The sequence below is a fragment of the Alexandromys fortis genome, unplaced genomic scaffold (assembly GCF_014885135.2).
Source record: "Alexandromys fortis isolate MF-2015 unplaced genomic scaffold, M_Fortis_MF-2015_v1.1 scaffold_4, whole genome shotgun sequence".
NCBI lineage: Eukaryota > Metazoa > Chordata > Mammalia > Rodentia > Cricetidae > Alexandromys > Alexandromys fortis.
In genome coordinates this window covers 23,491,520-23,513,627 of record NW_026067944.1, presented here as the reverse complement: position 1 = coordinate 23,513,627, position 22,108 = coordinate 23,491,520, and the positions used below count along the sequence as shown (strand labels likewise).

Here is a 22,108-nt window from a genome sequence, read left to right as displayed (position 1 = left end):
ACTACCAGACCTCTCAGCAGCTCTAGAGACGTACAAACCTGGGCTGGGCACTCAGTGCTCTTTGCCAGCGATAAAAGAGAAATGAAGCCAGGCGGTGGGGCCATGTGCCTTTAATCCAAGATCTCTGTGGGTTTGAGGCCTGCCTGGTCTACAAAGTGAGTCCAGGACAGCCAGGATTGATACACCTGTCTTAAAAAAGAAACCCTGTATTATAACACATACACCCCACCCCACCCCCGAAAAAAAAAGAGGAAGAAAGGAAAGAAGAAAGAAGGAAGGAAAGAGACAAAACAAGAAGATCGAGAGAAAAGTGAAAACTGTATTTTTTTTTTTTAAAGGATATGGGGCAAGAAAAGGACAGGGGTGAGCAGACCTGCTAAATTGACATTGGGCATTAAATAAATAAATGGTATAGGGAGAAAGGGATGCATACACAGGACATAAAACTTATTGCTGAGTTCCATCTGACATCCCATCTTTTTCTTCTCTGGCTCCTAAAACCTGTCTTGTCACTGGAATTGCTCTGCAATGGGTGGTCTCAGTCCGGTTTTCCATATTTCTGAGGACTCCATATCTCTGGATCAAACTCTACCTCCGAACTTGGTTCTAGCTCTGGTTCCTGCTTGGGTTTGGCTATGCTTGCATCTTTCTAAAGCTCTGGCTCTTACTTGGCTTGATGTCTGGAATTGACTCCCTACTCCTGAGGCTGAGTTTTAGCGCATCTTCCCTGGGTGGTAATGGGAACCAGGAGCAGATGGCTGTGAGGGGCAGGGAAACAAAGGAGGACTGTCAGAGCCACAGGTGTATCTGACATACTTTATTCACTCTAGGTAAGAGATGGCCCTGCATCCAAGAATACAGAATTGCACAAAGGTGGCTCTTGCCAGAATTTGTTGCATAACAAGTTACATAAAAAGGACTTTTATCCTTAGTCACGGTTCCTTGTATATCCCATTGCAGCCATCTTATCGAGTCATTCTGAGTATCTATACCATTGCCATGTTGTCTAAATTTATATCTGGCACTCACAGCCTTTATCCCCTTTCAGATGATCAGTTGGATCATTCCTTAGTGTTCTCTCTGTGGAGGAGGGGCCAATGGGAACCCTTGAGTCAGCCATTTCTCTGTTCAGTTCCCAGGGTGTGGAAGATCAAAGGCTATAAGGTGTTGTTTGCCTTTCTCCCTCCCTAACCTCAGTCGCTCTGTACTTTATTTCTGCTTCTTGGTTCTGTAAGTCAGTGTCTTTGAGGAAAGCCACTTCCGAGCAGGTTCTTGAATTTCTTTGGTGTTTGTTATAATGTTTCCCTATTGTTCATTTCTGATTCTGTTCATTTGCATCCACTCTTTCCTTTGTCTGTCAATCTTGTTTATCTTCTCAAAGAAACATGTCTTAGATTGGTGATTCTTTGTATTGTTCTTTTTGTGTTTTTATTATTTCTTGTCATTGATTGGTTTTAAATTTGGTTTGTTCTTGTTTTTCCAACTTTTTGAGTTGCATCATTAAGCTACCTTTTGTGTCTTGGTTTCTTCATATTCTTTGGCTCAAGTATGTGGTGTCTTTAACAGTATGGTATTGCTGGCAAGTTTGAAGGGCGATCAGTGACATCAGTATACGCTTGTATTGCTTGTGGATCTATGAGATCCCATTTTATAACAACTCAAAAAGAGTTAACCCATTTCAGGTATTTTTTTTTTTTTAATTTGCTAGCATGTGTTATCTAGTTGGGTTATTGTTCCCCTATTGTAGAGTAACTCCATTAAAATTCTTTTTATGTGTGTATGTGCACATGAATATATTTTCAGAAGCTACTACAGCAGTAGGTTTATGACTTTTCAAAAGGCCTTTAGTAGCCGGGCGGTGGTGGCGCACGCCTTTAATCCCAGCATTCAGGAGGCAGAGGCAGGCGGATCTCTGTGAGTTCGAGACCAGCCTGGTCTACAGAGCTAGTTCCAGGACAGGCTCCAAAGCCACAGAGAAACCCTGTCTTGAAAAACCAAAAAAAAAAAAAAAAAAAAAAAGGCCTTTAGTATTAGTTATCCCTCCCCATTTTCCTTCCTCTATTCAGTGGTTTATTGGATAGAGGCCATCCCATCCCCACCCCAATTTAACCCTTTCTGTTCCATTATTCCTCTTGAACCCTTTATATCTTTTAGCTGATGAATGTAATCCATTTACATTCAAGGTCAAAACCATTACTACTGTTATTTTTGTAATTTTTTTTGGTGTTTTGAATAGTTAGTGTTTTTTCTTTCCATTTTTATTGCTAATTATGATTTTGTGGTCTATTGCTTTGATTAGGTTTGATTCTTTCCTTTTTCTCTCTTGTGAATCTCTTCTGGTGAGTTACATATTCATGATAGTAGTTATCTTTTGCTTTTGGATGTAGGATGTCCTGAACCATATTTTGTAATTGTCTAGTGGTGATGACCTTCTTGAGTTTTTAGGGTTTTTTGAAAGGTTTTTATTTCTCTTCTCTTTCTGAAAAGCTTTGCAATGTCTTGCTTAGAAATTGTTTTCTTCCAGAAGATACAATGTGTCATTCTGTTCTCTCTTGGCTTATAAAGTTCAGGTGGAAGTTTCTGTCCCACCAGCCACCTCCCAAATAACCACACAGAGACTTGTCATTAATTATAAATGCTCAGTTGATAGCTTACTTTGATAGTTACTAACCAGCTCTTATATCATAACCCATATTATCTATGCTCTGCAACATGGCTCAGTACCTCTTTTTCAGTATGGTATGTTAATCTTGCTTCTTTCTGTGTCTCTGAGTGACTCTGCCCTCCTTCTTCCCAGTGTTCTCCCACTCTGACTCTCCATTCTAAATTCTTCCTGCCTCGCTATTGGCCAGTTGGCACTTTATTAAACAAATGAGAGCAACACATATTCAAAGTGTACAACAGAATTATTTTACAACATTTTCCCCCTTTTGTCTAATTAAAAAAGGAAGGTTCTAACTTTAACATAGTAAGATACATTAAAACAGTTATCAAGTAAGAATTATAGTCACAATATATTGTCCCCTTGTATTTGGCAAATTTGGAGAAAAAATACTCTATTATTTATCTTATCTTTGTGAATCTAACATTTTATACTTAATTTATTTTTTATTATTACTAAGGAAAACTGCAAGTTTAACTATTTGGTCTTTAACTCTATCAAAGATCCCAGAAGAATGTAATATTATCTAACAACAGGGACATCTGGCTTCCTGGACAGTCACTCACAGTTCCTCTGTAATATTGAGGCATCCATCTTTGGCCTACAGGGCTAGTATGTATATCTTACAGACATTTTTGAGAAGCAGGTAATATTAAACTGTCCTACCTGTCTTGGCAAAATTTGGCAATCACTTTCTTTTGCATTCTGCTGGTCCAGTTTGGACAGCAGGCTGTCATCAGTCAAAGCAAGGACAGTTTTATTGCCCAAATGGCTATCATTTGCCATGAAGAAAGCAAACTCCATATGGAGGTTCTTCAATGCCCCTCATCTTTTTTTTTTTTTTTTAAGTAAATTGACACTGCCAGGAGCAGATGTGTCTTGCTGTCATGGAAAGCCTTAAGTTATTAACCTCTCAACGCCATATTCCATAGGTCTGTGACGTGTTTGAAGACCATCTATCTATCTAAATATATCTGTTTAACCTTGAAAACATACCTAACATGACTACAAGTTTTATTATAGATGACCAACTACTAACTTGTATTACTTAATTATACATTACATGTTTAAATGAGCTTCAGAGGCACAATACCCAAGCAAGAGTAGAAACATACATATAGTATAACAAAAAAACCTTTAAACTTGTATCAGTAAATTGAAATCCATACCAATGTAAAATATTTTGAGATTAATAGGTGCTTTTTGGGTTAAAGTAGACTCAATTATCTACCGTTGTATCTCATTATTTCTATATTGTATCTTTCTTTTTTTTTTATAAAGAGATCTTTGACTTTATCTCCTTTGTTTAGTTTTTCTTCTGACCATGACCAATAACAACTTATAACCAAACCCTCTTAAATGATGATATTGTTTTCTCTAGACTGCTTCCTTTTGTCTGGGGGCACTGGCATCGTTGGGGGATCCTGATAAAGTTAAGATAATGGTCAAATGCTGGCTGGAGAAGTCTGTGAGGCTGGACCATCTCAGTCAGTAGCGTTGAAGCTGTTCTGAAAGCAAAACTCTGAGGAAACTGCAACAGATGTGCTCTGAGATGTTGGATCACCAGGGCCATTCATTTTATTAGTGTCTTGTCCTCTTGCTCTGAAAGTACTTAAGCTTTTAAAGGTAATATACACATCTGCATTAATACAAGTATATACTGTGTGTTGTATACAAGTTATCCAAAGATGATTTTTTGTTTTATATTTGAGCAGATAAAATATATGTTACATGTTATGTAGTTTTCTAAGGTTTATTTCTTCATGTCAGTAGGCAGTATTTTCAAGAGGGTCTTCCTCAATCAAACTTGATCTTCTTCAACCCTGAATGAATTCATAGCCTTTTATTTTCTGTGGGAACAAAAGCATGACCTCTTCTCAAAGCAATACACATTTTGACTTCCATTTTGAGGTTGATTTAATTTAGCAGTTTCTATACTCTAATGTCTGTCAGCAACTATTGTACATTCATCATCAATCAAAAAATTCAAAGGCAACACAATAACATAAATGATCCAGACTCCCTGTGTATTTCCCATGTCTATGTGAGTTATTCATTTTATTATTATTATTTTATTTCTCTCTTTAAAGACTTTATTACTTTTAAACTATTCTTTTTTCTATTACTATCTTTTTTCTTTCTTTCTATTTATTTTTATTGTTGTTGTTGTTTTTCAAGACAGGGTTTCTCTGTAGCTTTGGAGCCTGTCCTAAATCTAACTCTAGAGTTACAACTCTGTGGCCTTGAATTCACAGAGATCCTCCTGCCTCTGCCTCCCCAAGTGCTGGGATTAAAGGTTTGTACCACCACCACCCAGCAATTACAGCAACTCATCTAAAGGAAAACATCTAATTGGGCTGGTTTACAGGTTCAGAGATTTAGTTTATTATTTTCATGGCCAGAAGCATGGCAGCAGGCAGGCAGACATAGTGCTAGAAAAATAGCTGAGAGTTCTAATTCTGGATTGTCAGGCAGCAGGAAGAGAATGACCCAGGGCTTGGCTTGAGCTTCTGAAACTTCAAAGCTCACCCCCATGACATCCTTCAACAAGGCCACACCTTTTCCAGCCATGCCACACATCCAATAATGTCACTCTCTATTAGTTTATGGGTACCATTTTTATTTAAATCACCATATGGAGTTAAGAGAAAATTTGATTCATATAGCTATTAATGTATAAAGATGTAAGAAATTTATTATTTTTTAAAAAATCGAATCATGTTATCTCATATTCAAGCCTTTTCCCTACCTGTAGCTGTAGCAACCATGCTTTCTTTAACTCTTTAGCTTTTTCTATTAGAAAAATATTTTCTGAAACATTAGAAGGTGATATTAAGAACATTGATCTGTAGTTGTCTTTTCAAGCAAGATTTTTGACTGGTGTGGTTATTAAGAGAAATAGTATTTGATAAATTTAGTAAGAAATTATTTGTTCTTATATAAGTTGTAAAATTGATCTTATCTTTAGTATTTTTTATTTTGTTGATAAAAATTACCTGTGAAACCTTTTAGACTTGGAATTTTCAGTCTTAGAAAGTTTTAAGTATCACATTTAACCTAGTGTGGTGGAGTTAATCTATAATACAAGCTATTAAGAAGACCCCAATAGGAGGCTCACAAGTTCAAGTGCAGCCTGGGCAAATGAGTGACACAATATAGGTATCAAAATGAAAATAAATACATGTATTTTTTAAAGGCTGTAGCTATAACTCATTGATAGCTTAAGCATCCCGACATGCTTAAGGCCCTGGACTCAATGCCCAGTAACACAAAGATAAAAATATTTTAGTACATGTAACTATTATTCTCCTAAAGAGTTAGACAGTCAGCACTTATCATTTATTACTTGAGGATGGTACGAGATAATAGAAGGGCCATGTATAGTTCTCTAAAACTTCTGACCTGTTCTTCATATAGGTAGAATAAGTGCCATTATCAAGAAAATATCTTAGATGTTGACAGCTAAAGACCGGTTGTATATGTAACAATTGTAACGGCCAAAGGGATTTGTCAGTGTCCTCACTGACAGTATCTGCTGAAAATTAGAGCATTTTGCCCTCATTTATTCTTATACTTTGGGCTGTTTCCTCTGTTTTTTCACCGACTCCAAACAATGTTACTTAGTTATAATATGTTAAAAACTGTTATAACGTGAGACTTAGCATAAGAAACTATAATTCTCTTCTGTCACGGTTACTTTAAGATTGTAACTGATATTTATTAGCTCATTCTTCTAGAATTTTAAAATTAAGTTTTTTCTCTATCATTTTCATACATGTATGTAATGCAGTTAGGTTAAAAAATCTCCTATATTGTTTTTTCTCTAGGTTTCCTTACTGTGAGCTTACCCTTCTGCTATTCTAAGTTGCTTTCCTAGTAAATCTACCTAGATCTTCTTTTCAAGGTTACTGAAGGCTTGTCAAGCTATACCTACTACGATGAAAGAGTTAGAAAACTTCTCCTGGCACATTTTTTATAATAGTAACTATTGCATGTTATAAAACTTAGGGTTTACATTCAGTTAGGATATTTGGCATGAGGAATTCAAAGTTCTAAGTGATAGTTGTAGCTTAATGTTTACTGAGATTCTTGTATCTCTTTAAAAGCATTGCTTCCTCCTAGAATTAGTATTTCTAGTTCAAAAGAGATTAAATTTGTATGGATGTGTTTATTTTAAAGGCATACTAAATAATTTACTGGGAAGACTGAAAACACAGTCCGGGCAAGTTTCCAGAACCAACACTATGCACTGTGTAAAAATTGCCTGAGTTTGATGCTCTTAAAAGAATATAAAAATTAGCATTTCTAACTACATTTCAAAAGATCTTAGGGACCTCAACAGGCTAAATGATAGTGAGTAATCATTTCATAAAAGACCCTACGGGGCATGTATTAAAACTGCATAAGAAGTTTGAATATTTTTCTCATAGCAATGGATTTAAAAAACAGATGTAACATTATAGAATTTGTACTGAAGAAAGATGTCTCAGAATGAATGGTAGAGAATAAATTGGAAAAAAGGTATCTTAAGTGTTCTCTAGAGGAAGCAGCCACTAGCATGTCTGTATATATGTGTCTATCTGTCAACTAATCATCAGTCATTTTAAAGAATTGGTCATACATTTATGAGAGTCTTAAATTGAAGATCTAGAGTAAGTTGGCTGGCTGGAAACCCGGGAAAGAGCTGAAGTTGTAGCCTTGTGTCTAAAGGCAGTCTGGAAGCAGACTTCCTTCTTAGGGTAGGTAGCTCAGTCTTTTTCCTGAAGAACTTCAAGGATTAAGAGGAGGTACATTCTATAATGAAGGACAGTTTACTATATTCAAGACTTTACTGATTTAAGTATAAAACATACCTTAAAAATGCTTCCTTAGCAAGATGTATGCTAGCATTTGAACAAAAATAAACAATTAAAAAAAGGTATCATGGCCTACTTCAGTTGATGTGTTAAAAATCAACCATTGCATAGGGAGTCCAGGTAAGATGGAATGTGAGATGATCTGTGATTATGAATTTCTAAAGAATATTTCCTCAGTCTTAAACATTACCAGATTCTCTGTAACTACCATTCTACTTTCACCATCAATTGTTATGTTTTTATGTAACTAAGGATTTAATATTTGAAAGGTAAATTATAGTCTTTTATTTTTGTTATGTTTTATACATTTTTAAAAATTAGGTAAAATGAAATGTCATCACTGAGAAGTATAAAGAAGATTGTGAAAACACAAATTAAACTGAGTAATAAATTACTGCCTTAAGATCTTAAATCACTATCTTTTAATGGCATTTTGTGTTTATGTTTTTAAATCAATTTATGTGAATCCTTTAGTAACTGCAAAATAGCAGCACAAAACTAAGTTTTAGATATTATTTTAAAATAGATATCTACAAAATAACACTATCTGTCTAGATAGAAAATGGAGTCTAGTAAGGCAAACAAAGAAAAACATTGTGCCATAAAACACACCTCTTATAATTATCCACTCACTAATTTTCCCATGAAAATGACATACCCACACTTTGTACCTTGATCCTTGAGTAGCTATGTTCTGCTTTGTACTAAGTAGGGAGACTAAATTGCTTAACCCCCAACATCTCCAAAACAATTTGTGACTTTATTTGGTGACGACTGAGTCCATATAGTTTTTGCAGAGCACATCATTTTCTTCAGTAGCCAGAGAAATTCCACTGTACTCAGAAGCAGAGATTTAGTTTATGTAGGGTGAAGACATTTACTAGTTACATGGTTACCTGTAGTCACATGGGCCCTCGTTCAAAACTGATTCTGCAATCGGAACTGATGATATTCCATATGTTAACAGGGCATGAAAATATTTATTTATTATAGAGTTGAGAGAATTTTTCAAGCACATCCAAAATGAGAAAAAGATAGAAAATTGCCTGAATTTTTATTCCAGTTACAGTGTGTGATTAGGATCAGAGCTGCACTATTAGGGCAAGAGCTTGTGTAGTTCAAATCTCCTGCTGGTGGCAGAGGAGAAAAAAAGCCTGGACTTTCTTATGAGTCTGTTTAGATATGTTCACAAGGAAAGGAGGTGGATAAAACATATCTTAAAAATCTGTCAGCATCAGACATCAAAAATTTAAAGTCAACATCATCTTTATACTCGTTTATTTATACCTACAAAAGAGGCATAAGTCTAAGGAGTTGAAGGCAATTGTTTAGACTACAAAATCTTTAGGGAAAGCTATGATTTCTGGAAAACTTTCAACTGCTAGTTTTGTCAAAATGAAGGCTGCCCTGGTTATCTTTAATCATCATTCTGACACAGCCTAGAGTCATCTTAGAGGAAAATTTCATTTGAGGAATTGTCTATATGACATTGGCCTGTTGTCATGTCTGTGGGAGGTTGTCTGGATTATTGTTGATGGAGGAGAGCCCAACCCACTAGGTAGCATCATCCCTGGGCAGGTGGTCTCGAATTGTATAAATAAGTTAGTTTAGTATAGCTCCATGTAGACACCAAGATGAGCCTTTGCTGAAGATGAAGCCTTAGTAGCAGTGGAGACTCCAGGTTATTGGAGATGCCAGGACCATGGAATGTTTGCCAAGAGCAATGGCAAGTGTGAAGTGAAGACAGCCTAAGCCTGAGACCAGTGTGTGTGCTGCAGATGGCAGAGCTGTAGACTTAGACATTTAAATCTGTTCCTTGTTTATAGACAGAAATAGAATTGATTTTTAAAGCTTTCAGTATTTTATTTATTGTGTGTGTGTGTGTGTGTGTGTGTGTGTGTTGGGGGGCAGGACTTGCCAGAGTTGGTTAGATGATTCTCTCTTTCTACCATGTGGCTCCTGAGAATCAAACTCAGGTTGTCAGGTTTGGTGACAGGTATGTTGACATGCTGAGCCATCTGATAGCCTCTAACATATGATCTTCCATTCTTCACGATTCAATTAATTTAGGAACCATGTAGCAGTTTTGTGGTTTTCTTCCTAAGTTATGATACATTCTACATATATATGCAATTTTATTTCTTCCTTTCCCATCTGCATGCCATTTATTTTTTTTTTACTCTATTCCTCTTACTACTACATGTAGTATGATATTAAATAGATAGAGACAATGATCATGGATCTTTGCCCTTTCAGTATGTGAAACTCAAGATGTTATCCTTTTACTGTTTGCAGTAATGAGACTGATGTGCAGATTTTCCTGATGACGTTCTGGGAGGGAATTTGTTTTCCTAGTTTACTGGAGATTATGAATGAGCTCTCACATTTTATCAGTAGCCTTTTCTGTATCTATAAAAAATTGTTCTAAGTTAATTGAATGAACTACATTGATTTTTTCAAGGTTAAACCGACTTTGAATTCCAAGGACAAATTCTATTCAATTACAGCATACAATTACACTTATACATTGTATTTACTTGGCTAAAATTTTTATTTTCATTTTCAAATTTGTGTTCAAAGGAGATGCTAGTCTGAAAATCTAATTTTATATTTTTTTATTTGTCACCAGAATGCTATTTTCATAAAATGTGTCTGAAACTAATTTTTCTTTACGCACTCTCTAGCATTTTGTAAAACTGGTACTTAAAGAAATGTTTCATAAAGGTGACAACTGGTGTCATCTGGTCCTGGGGCTTCCTTTGGGAAAGAGTCTCTAGTTAGAATTTAGTTTTATTAATTGATATGTTATTTGTTTCCTATTTTTTGGGTAGTTTGTGTTTTTCCGAGACTTCTTCCATTTCATATACTTTGTAAGATTAATTGGTATAGTAATTTTCTTATTTATTTTTGATTTCTGATGACATATCTCCTTGTAGGTACTTACATAAGACATCTGTGTTCTTCTTGTTGATAAGTCTGGATGGATGTTATCAATTTTAGTTAATTTTTTCAAGTCAGTTTTTTATTTTTTTGATTTTTGTTGTTATTTTACTTAACTGATTTCTCTGCTTCCCTTGTTACTGCTTTGTTTATGCTGCTCTTGGGATTAATTTACTTTAAAATTTACTTTTTCTAGCTGGGCAGTATGGCACATGCCTTTAATCCCAGCACATGGGAGGCAGAGGCAGGCAGATCTCTGTGAGTTCGAGGCCAGCATGGTCTACAAGAGCTAGTTCCAGGACAGGCTCCAAAGCTACAGAGAAACCCTATCTTGAAAAACAAAAAACAATTTTTTTTTTTAGCTTCTACTTAGGTAGGTGTGGAGGGTATGGGAAGATTTGGGGAAGGAGGAAAATTATCAGAATGTATTATACGAGCACAAATTTCTCCTAAATGTTTTTTTTAAATATTTATTTATTTATTTATTATGTATACAACATTCTTTCTGCGTGTATGCCTGAAGGCCAGAAGAGGGCACCAGACCTCATTACAGATGGTTGTGAGCCACCATGTGGTTGCTGGGAATTGAACTCAGGACCTTTGGAAGAGCAGGCAATGCTCTTAACCGCTGAGCCATCTCTCCAGCCCCTAAATGTTTTCTAGGTCTAAAGCTTAGGTAATTAATTTGAGATACTTTTGTATTTTCTAACAAAGTTTATCATAAAGTCTAAATTTTCATCAAGTATGGCCAACCCGAACCCTAACTCTAACCCCATACTTCTGATGCATTATATTTTATCACTCTATTATAACTTTTTGTAATTATCATGTGAGGTGATTATCTTAAGCCTTGGTAATAATTATTATCTGTAGTCTAGTTTATATTATATGAATATTTTTCATTTCTGTATATTGATAGTGTTTCATGGCATATAAATTTTGAAGTTTTAAACTTTTAATCTATTTAGTACATTTGTACACACACACGCACACACACACGCACATACACACACACACACACACACACCCTGTTTTGCTTTGTTCTGTATTCGACAACATTTCATATGTTGCAGTCTAGCTTATAACTAACCACATACCCTAGGCCGGCCGCAGAGTGCAACAATTCTCCTGTCTCAGCTTTTCAAGTGCTGAGATTAAAGGCGTGAACCATTGTATCTGGCTTATTTCTAAGTTTTAAAAGGAGTTACTGTAGGCATTGTATAGTTTGATGGTTTTAAAATGTGGTTATAAGGGCTTTATATTAATATTGTTATCAATATAGCCAACATTCTTAAATATATTAAATTGTTTTATTATAGGACAGAGTCTCTCTATGTAGTCCTAGCTGTTCTGAAACTTATTGTGTAGACCAGGCCAGCCTGAAACTCACAGAGACCCTCCTATCTCTGCCTCCCAAGTGCTAAGATTAAAGGCATGTATCACCATGCCCAGCTAACCTAAAACAGTTTTTATGATTTCATTTATTGCATTTAATCTTTCAATTGTTTGAACCTACTCTGGAGAAAGAACTGTGTAATCAGATAAATATTAAAAGAAATGAAATGTGTCTGAATTCTCAATTCTTGTTTTACTTTAATGGGAAGGAAACTCCTTCCAATGTTTTCCTATAATTCTTCTAATTGTTAGACTATTACTCATTTATACCACATAATTAAATTTGTGTAAAGTAAAATATTTCAATTTCTTAAAAAATAAGAACAACGAAGAATCAAAACATTAGTTGCTGAATAAGTCAGATTCTCCTTCACCTTTTAATATTTGTGCTAATGCAAGCGTTAGAATCCTTGACTTTGGTTGTGTTAGACTTGGGAGGCCTGGTGTTGACTGTCACTGCCAGCATGAGAGTGGTGCGGCTGTCTTGCAGCTCCAGTTCCTGATCAATGAGGTAAGATGCTTTTTCACCATTTCAAACACATGCACACAGGATTTTTGATTATCTAAATCACATATATGCACGTATTCACACTCACAGAGTATTACTGATTGAGCATTCCTTATCTAAAACAATTGGGTTTACAAAGTCTATGGATCTTAGATTTTAAATTTTGGAATATTTGCATATGTATTGAGACACCTTGGAAAAGATACCCACATCTAAATATTAAATTCATTTATATTCTTTGTATACCCTATACATATAGTTTGAAGGTAATTTTGTATATATTTTCAATGCTCTTGTATTTTGAATTTAATCACAGTAGATTAGATATGGAATTTTCCCTTTGTGGACCTTTTTAACTTTTGGAGCATCTAAGATTTTGTATATTTGGATATTCAACTTGTAGTTGATATAATTCTTTTTGATATTATGATTTTAGATGCTTAAAAATAGATATGTATACATCTTTACTGGTATTCACATTTTTTCATATTTTTATATTAAATTTAAAATCTAATTTTAATACTAAACTTAGTAAGAGAAAAGCATTTTGTCTATCAGAAGATCCTTTTATTATTATTGTATATCATAATTTTAAAATTTATTTAATATTTTTCTAAATCATTAAGCTTTCTTTCTACTCACTTTCTTCCCCCAATTTAAATATTTTGCTTGTATCAAAATTGAAAGTATATTCTTACTTACCAGTAGGATTTTGTGTGTATAATCCGTGCATCTTTTATCTGTATATATTATGTTTTTATGTGAGATATTTGGGACAATTAAGAAAGGAAGGATTGTGACTTAATAGTGATGTGTTTGTGTTAAGTTGACAAGAGGTTAATTGTGCTGGCTAGTTTTATGTTAACTTGGCACAAGATACAGTTACCTGAAAGGAGGAAAGCACAACTGAAAAAATACCTCCATAAGTTCCAACTGTAAGGAAATTTCTTAATTAGTGATCAATGGTGGAAGGCCCAGCCCATTATGGGTGGGGCTTTCCCTGGGCTGGCCCTCCTGGGTTCTGTAAGAAAGCTGGTTGAGTTAGGCACCAAGCAGCATCCCTCCATGGCCTCAGCGGCCTTAGCTCCTGCTTCCAGGATCCTGGCCTGTTTGAATCCCTGTCTTGGCTTCCTTTGAGGAGGAGGAGTGCTGTGGAAATAGAAGCCAAACACACTCTTTTGTTTTTGGTTTAGGAACTGTTTCAGAAAGACATGTAGAGTCTTGTTTCTCTTAATTTCTGGAAAAGAAGTGAAGTTGGAAATTTAAAAATAGGTTTAAAAATATATTTAAAAATATAGAATATAAATAAGAGAGTGTGTGACTGAGGTTGTAAACTGTGAAAGATTATCTTTAGCAAAGTTGTTTGGGAAATATATAAAGCATTTTAGGCATCTCAAGATCACCATGCATCTGCCAGACAGCTATTAGAGAACATCTAGTACTTTAGGTGTCATTTCAGTGGGGAAGGTAGTACTAGAGTAAAAGTTCTGACAACTTCAGATGATCTTTAGATGTGTGTATAAAATTATCTGCATATATGCTTTCTGTTACTTTCAATGGTAGAACATATTCTATTGTGTTTGAAATAGGATTAATTTGTAATTGGTGTTATAAGGTAAAGGATTTTAGTATTATTTTTATAGTTATACCTAATTCATTGTGAAGAAATATTTTATTATAGGTATTTTTAAATATCACTGGTAAAGCTTTTTAGATTGTAAGCAGGTCAAATTATAAAATACATAATTTTAAGAAACAATGCACAATTTTTAGATAAAAGAGTTTCAGAGGATAATCTTATATGATCTGTATTTGATTGATAAAAATGGGTTGGGTATTGGCTTCTCTAGTATTGAAGTTATATATTATTTATGTGCATAATAGAAACGAAAATTAAATTCTATATTTTTAAAGGAAATAAAAGAAAATCCCTTTAATAGTCACAGTGATGCTGCCCTCCTCCATGGTAAATATCATGACCAAAAGAAACTTGGAGAGGAATTGTCTGATTTCATCAAACAGGTTGTAGTTCATCACTGAGGGAAGTCAGAGCAGGAGTTCCCTCAGGGAAGTAACTAACTGAAGAGGTAGCTGAAGTGGAGGAATGCTTCTGCCTGGCTTGCTCCCCTGCTGGCTCATGCTCAGTTAGCTTTCTTATAAAACCTGTGACCACTTGCCTGGGGGCGGGGGACACTGCTTATAGTTTTCTGGGCTCTCCCACATATATTAGTAATCAATAAATATGTGCAGATATTCCACAGGTGGATCTGATGGAGGCATTTCCTCAGATGAGGGCCCTCTACACAAGTGACTCTATTTGTGTCAAGTTGATAAGAAGACCCAACCAGTATGGATGGCTTATTGATTATTCCTTTCTAACAGTAAAAGGGTATTTCTGAACAAGTCATCCTGGCCGTCCTTGTGTAGTAAGCCACTTGCCTCTCCAACTCAACAACCTTAAACTTTCATACTGTAATTTTCTTATTTTTTTCTAGGCTACATAAGTACATATCTATTAAAGAAATGATAAATCTATAAATTTGTTGTTTCTGCTGTCCTAGTAGGTAAGCTATATATCTTGTCTGCTTTTCTCACAGGGCGCTTTGGTTAGTGCGAGTTCAGATGACACACTTCATTTGTGGAATCTGAGACAGAAAAGGCCAGCCATTCTTCATTCTCTTAAGTTTAACAGAGAACGGTAAGAACCTTTGTGAATAACTGTATGATGTGACAGAACTGTATCTCGAGCAAGTTTCATGCTAGTTTGACAGACTTCTTTTATAACTTTAAGCTATTGCCAGTTTTTTTTTTACATAGAAAATGAATAATTGGGACAGATTCAACCACTTATGAAAATGTGAAATGCCTAAACCTTTTGTTCTCTGAGCTATTGAACATCACCTCAGCAATCATATTTTCTTTTCCCTGGGCTATGTCAATGAAAACATAGACCTAAGATTTAAAAATCAGTAAAAGCAAATTTAGTTCACATATTTTTTATTATTTCAGATATCTCCAGCATTCCAGCCCTTACCCTCTTATCTAAATACTTTTCAGTGGTAATGTCATTCAAATTAAACACTGAATTTTAGCATTGCCAAAGATGATACTTTAATAAAAATTCAGTTCCCCTCCAGGGGGTTTATTTGAATGGAAACAGAAGTTATTTTATTGGTAATAAATTGTGTCATATTTTAATATTTCCAGTGTTTGATTCTATTAGACCTAGACCTATGCACATCCACTTAACTAAGAGTCATCAGTGATCAAGCAAACACTGAGACGTACATTAACTATGTAGAGTAGTCTATCTACTATGTGGGAAGCAACCAGACTTTTCTTTTTATAGTAAATGGAAAAGCACACCACAGGATAATTTGACGTTCAAGAGAGGAAGAGAAACCTTTGAAAAGTGAATTTAAACAGATTGACACCATTCAAACCAAGGTAGAAACCGGAGGACAGCAGTTTTGACCCAGAGCTATTTGCAGATGATATGATAGTGTGCATAGTGATCCCAATAAGCAAATCTCAACATAAAATTATTTTGTGTGTGTTCACTGCTACCATATAGAGATACAATTAAGCTTTGAATGTTGATTTGGTAATTTACATTTCGCTAAACTCACCACAGAGTTCCAGGTTCAGACAGATACATGTACATAGGACCTACGTGGTAGGGCAGAATATCTCCCATGTGTCCTGTGCCTGTGCTTGTTGAGATGTTCTGTTCTCACGGTCTGAGTTCCTCATCTTATCTAGAAATGGTCTTAATGGGACTTAGTAGTAGCTATGAACAGAGACATATATGTCTTCTGCTACTTCTCTCCACATCATTATTACCTTGCATTTTCAGTGTTTATTGTATATCTTCCAAAACCTTAACCTCATGTTTGCAGACCTGTGCTTAGAAGTATCTATGCTTTAAGCTGGGCGGTGGTGGTGCACGCCTTTAATCCCAGCACTAGGGAGGCAAAGGCGGGTGGATCTCTATGAGTCTGAGGCCAGCCTGGTCTAAAGAGCTAGTTCCAGGATAGATTCCAAAGCTACAGAGAAACACTGTCTTGAAAAACAATAACCAAAAAAAAAACAAAAAAACAAAAAAAGAAGTACCTATGCTTTCTTAAATTTTCTGCTCTCACTGTCCTGACTTTCTAAAATAATCATACCTTTTCATTTGACTTTTGTAAGTGATCTAGTGTAACAGTAGAACATATTCATAAACAGAGGAATGTGACAAGAAGCACCACTGTGTTTTGCCATGTTGTTCACATATAGTGCTGTGATATTTGTGATTTTAAGGTAATCACAGTGTTTATTTTTAAATAAGCACAAGTTGATGTGTCAGGTCTGTAATAGAGGAAGCAGACAACCCTGAAGGGAGGGCCTGTGGTGGCTGCTTTTATGTTTGTTTGACACAAGCTAGAATCATCTGGGAAGAATTCTCAGTTGAGAAAACGCCTTCATAAGATCAGGCTGTAGGTAGGCACAGAGTGCCTTTTTTTTTTAATTAGTAATTGATGTGGGAATGCCCAGCTCATTGTGGGTAGTGCTACTTCTCATCTGGTGATCTTGGATTCTGTAAGAAAGTAGACTGAGCAAGCCATAAGAGCAAGTCAGTAAGTAGCACTCCTCCATAGCTTCTGAGTCAGTTCCTGCCACTAGGTTCATCTCTTGGGTTCTTGCCCCAACTTCCCTGGATGATGAACTTAAAGCTATAAGATAAAACAAACCCTTCCCTCCTCAAGTTTGTATTGGTCATGGTGTTATGTCACAGCAATAGCAACTGCAACTAAGACATGGCCCCTAAGATAAGGCACCTAACTAAGTTAGGGCCCCTAACTAAGACATGGCCCCTAGCTAAGACAGAGTCTCTAACTAAGACATGGCCCCTAACTAAGACAAGGCCCCTAACTAAGACATGGCCCCTAAGACAGAGCCATAGGGTTTTTTTTTCTTTTTTCTTTTTAATTAAAAATTTCCACCTCCTCCCCTCCTCCCATTTTCTTCTCCCTCCTCCTCCTCTTCCTCCCCCTCCCTCTCCAGTCCAAAGAGCAGTCAGGGTTTCCTGCCCTGTGAGAAGTCCAAGGTCCTCTCCCACTCCATCCAGGTCTAGGAAGGTGAGCATCCAAACAGGCTAGGTTCCCACAAAGCCAGTCAAAACCCAGTGCCATTGTCCATGGCTTCTCACTCAGCCCTCCTTGTTCGCCATGTTCAGAGAGTCCGGTTTGATCACATGCTCCATCATTCCCAGTCCAGCTGGCCTTGGTGAGCTCCCATTAGATCAGCCCCACCGTCTCAGTGGGTGGGCACACCCCTCTCAATCCTGACTTCCTTGCTCATGTTCTTCTCCCTCCTTCTGCTGCTCATTTGGACCTTGGGAGCTCAGTCCGGTGCTCCAATGTGGGTCTCTGTCTCTGCTTCATCCATTGCCAGATGAAGGTTCTATGGTGATATGCAAGATATTCATCAGTAGAACCATAGTTTTGATGCAGACTACAGTTTGCTTCAACTGAAACAGATGACAGTGACATTCTAAGAATTACGCTGTATTACTGCTTTTCATTCATGTTAATTTCCTCTATCTGATGAGAATAGTTACGGTCACCTAGCTTATCATAACGACACAGAAAAGTTATAGAGCAATCACAGTTTGTTTTTCTTCCAAATCTTCCCCACATATTAGGAAGCAAATGTGATGTAATGATGGCGTATAAGCATCAGCAAGTGAGAGAAAAGTGCATTCTAGCTCGCGGTGCTTGTGCTTTGACAAGAATCATATGTATATTATAAAATATAAATTATTTCAGTAACTAAGAATATGGCCTTCCATGGATATCAACAGATCATGGCATATAAAGTTATAGTCAGACTAGGCATCTTGCCTTGTATTAAGGCTGGGCAAGGCAACCCAGTATGAGAGTAGGGTCCCAGAAGCCAGAAAAAGAGTCAGAGACTCTTGCTTCCACTATTAGGAGTCCCACAAGAACACCAAATCACACAACTGTCACATATGTGTAGAGGACCTAGACCAGCCCCAAACAGGCTCTCTAGTTGTTTGTTCAGGATATGTGAGCTTCTATGAGACCAGGTTAGTTACTTCTGTGGGTTTTCTTGTGATGGCCTTGACCCCTCAAGTTCCTACAATCCTTCCTCTTTCTTTCAGAAGAATTCCCCAAGATCCACCTAATGTTTGATTGTGGGTCTCTGCATCTGTTTCCATCAGTTGCTGAACGAAGCCTCTTTGAGTATAGGAGAATACCATTAGATATCATTACAATGACTTTTTCTCCCCTCTGGTCATGTTTGGTTCTATTCTAGGTCTCTGGGTCATCCAGCCTCTGGGTCCTGGTGGTCCAGTCAGTGTCAGGGGTGGACTCACTCTCATGGCAAAGGTCTCAGGCTGGACCAGTGATTGGTTGGCCACTCCCACAGTCTTTGCTCCACCCTTACCCGAGCACTTCTCATACACAGCAGGACAGACTGTAGGTTGAAGGTTATGTGGCTGGGTTGGTGTCCCAGTCCCTCCGCAGGTCCCAGGAGATGACCAGTTCAGGCTATGTATCCACTATTATTAGAAGTCTGAGCGGGGGTCAACCTTGTGGATTCCTAGGAGTTTCCCTTACACCCGGTTTCTACCTGACCCTAAATGCCCCCCTTTTCCAGTCAGTTTCTCTTCAGATCAGGTGAAAATATTTTTATCATTTACTTTTCTCATTGCCATGACTGAGCATCTGACATAAAGTAACTTAAAGGTGGAAGAGTTTATTTTGACTTAGGATTTGTGGGAGAGGCATGGCGGCAGGAACATGAGGGAGCTGATCATTTCTGTCCTCAGTCAGGAAACAGAGGTAAATGCTGGAGCTTAGCTTGATTTCTTCTCCCTTCCTTTTCATTCCTTCTGGGACCCGTTCCAATGGAATGATGCCACCCACTTTCAGGGTAGGTCTTCCCTCCAGAGGCTTGTCTCCTAGGCAGTTCTAAATGCAGTTAAGCTAACCGTGAAGATGACAGACACCTCATAAATTTAGTCCATTTGGAAAGAACTAGTCCTTTGAAAGTTTATTAACATTCCCCCAAAAGTTTGAATTTGTTTTTATAACTTCCTTATATACTATTCCCACTTGTATTTTATGTAACTATAGAAGATATATAGTCTCTCTTCCAAAGTAATATTGTTCAAACTACCAGTTTGTCAGGAGCCATTTTAGGCTTCTCCTCTCTCACATCTCACAGAGCCTTGAAGTAAAAATCTTGAGACAGAAATCTTAAAGTTAACTAAAACATTGTGTGCTGACCTTGGAGATTCCAGCTTCAGAGGGCACCTCAGAGTGTCTTCTTTGTTTGCAGGTATCACTAACAGCAGGTGTTCTAGCCACTGACCTTGCAACTGCCCCGCTTAGCTGCCTAGCTACCGAGCCTCTCCTTTCCTTCCCCCCTCTCCCCTTCCTCAGTTACCTCTGTCCAAGCTCCTCACTGAGGAGCTTGCTTCAATAAACGGATGCCTTGACAAAAAAGAATACTGCTTGGCCTCTCTCTCTCTCTCTCTCTCTCTCTCTCTCTCTCTCTCTCTCTCTCTCTCTCTCGCCCATGTCTTTCAGATAGTGCCTCTTCAGACCCTGGAATAACTTAGGACCTGCTGGGTGGGTCACCAGTTAATAAAATTGCTTCTTGTTTTGATATCACTACTAACCCTAGCATACTTACATGCTATGATTGTCAAGTATTTTACTTATCTAGGCACCATTTCCTAGATGTTAATTTTAGTTGATCAACAATTTTTTAACATAAAAGATACAAAATTATGAATAAATTGAAATTTCCTGTAATACATGGATGGTATAAATTAATATATAATTAAATTATGTGTAATTTTGTAGTCTTTATGGGATGGAATTATTGATTTTTATTGAATTTAAGGGCAAGCAAAATTCTCTGTTTTTTGGTTTTAACCGTTATTAAACCAACTTTCATAACTATATACTTACTACTTGATGCTTTTTAGAACCAAATTCAGTATTTTCCATATATCCTCAATTAATACAATTTTTATTATATAAATTTTCACTCCACGGTACTGACATGTATAATTATAATCCAATGGTGTAATTAAACACCTTGACATACTTCTCACAGTAGACAAGAAAATGATCAACTGAAATCTTTTCCCTTCTGATAACTGCTTTTACTTAATAGAATTGATAATCTTTAAATTGAGTAAGAAAGAATAGAGAATGTAATTCTTAGCAAGTACAGCATAAAAGCTTGTCTTACAAATGACCTCTGTGGGTTAAGTGAAAGGTTATAGGACATTAGTTAATGAATTATTTTAAGAAAAGATAAAAATCAAGTAACAGAGCTTGTCATAAGGACACACTCTATAGCCCAAAGTTCTAGAGTGTGGGCAGAAGGATCGCTGTGAGTTTGAGGCCAACCTTGGATGTGCCATGAATCACTCTCAAAAGACCCAAAGAAGAAAGATAAATCAAGCAACAATATGTAAGACATTTGCACTTTAAATTGCAATGAGTAAATAAGTTTAGGTATTTAGGACAGAATGTGTGTCTGATTTTATTTGTGTATATGAATTAAATATAATAAAACTATAGTTCAATTTTGCCAAATAAAATTCTCTTAAATTTTAAATTTCCAAAGAGATACAGATTTGCCTTATAAGTTCAGCGTCTCCAGCATCTAGGTACAGGTATATATTCAACATGAAATATTTATTATGTCAATTAATCTTATATGTGCTGGTCATTATTTCTAGTACATTTTTGGCAATGTAAATTGTGGAAGCATAACATTTTAATCATATATATTTCTTGTTCCATGAAGTAATATATTGAAAAATAGGATGAATATGCTATAATTTTCATGGAAAAAATAAACTATTTAAAGCAATTTTCTTGATAATTTCAGCTAATAAATGTGTATGAAGCTGTATAGCCAAGTAAAAATAGAAAAATTAATGATGAGATTCCAAACTGTGCCATAGATAGCCAGTGTGGCCATGCCTCTGTTTAGGAATAAAACTTGGCTGGAATATAGTTCTACTTATTAATGTGTGTGTTATCTATGGCTATTATTGTACTACTGTGTAAAGGCTGAGTAGATGTGATACAAACTGTGTGGTATTTAAACCCCCAAATATTTACTGTACTCTTATACTTCACAGAACATGTTTGCCATCCTCTAACTTAGGTTATTGGCATGTCACTTTGATAGCTGCAGAAATTTAACTTAGTCTGTGTTATGTTAGATGGTTCCACACACAATGGCAAGTGATTGAGGATTTTATTGACAGATTAGTTGGTTGACAGTCCACTAAGACTATGAAAGGAATTTAGCTGAATATTCACTCATTTTTAATTTGGTATTTTGTATAATAATTCTTGCTAGTATATGTTGGGAGCAGTGAGACCCCAGATCCTGAATTTCTTGTAAACAACTTGTTTTCCCCTGACCTAAGTGCCTACAGCTGCTCTGAGCACGAGACCTTCAGGAGTTCCTGATGGCCAAGAGAGTGGTTTCTGGTGTGTTTGGCTGGGGCGTGGCTATCTCTATATAATCTGCCCCTGAACACAGTAAAGGGGGCATTCTTGGGGAATTCAAGGATATGACCCGTGTTGCTGTCTCTCTGTGTGTGGTTGTGTATTTTAACCTCCTGCCCCTTGCCCGAAGCTTGGTAACTGGGTGCCAGCGCACAGAGCGCAGACACGGGGGGGGGGGGGGGGGGGGGGGGGG

General features: G+C 36.6%; 1 protein-coding gene across 1 annotated transcript in view; it reads left to right on the top strand.

The window, feature by feature from the left end:
- Stxbp5l (syntaxin binding protein 5L) overlaps positions 1–22,108 on the top strand; it is a 208,717-nt gene that overhangs the window by 39,738 nt on the left and 146,871 nt on the right. The window contains exons 4-5 of the mRNA XM_050148905.1: positions 12,283–12,364; positions 14,959–15,059. Coding sequence (XP_050004862.1) covers positions 12,283–12,364; positions 14,959–15,059 — 183 coding nt within the window. The remainder of the gene's footprint in view (positions 1–12,282; positions 12,365–14,958; positions 15,060–22,108) is intronic.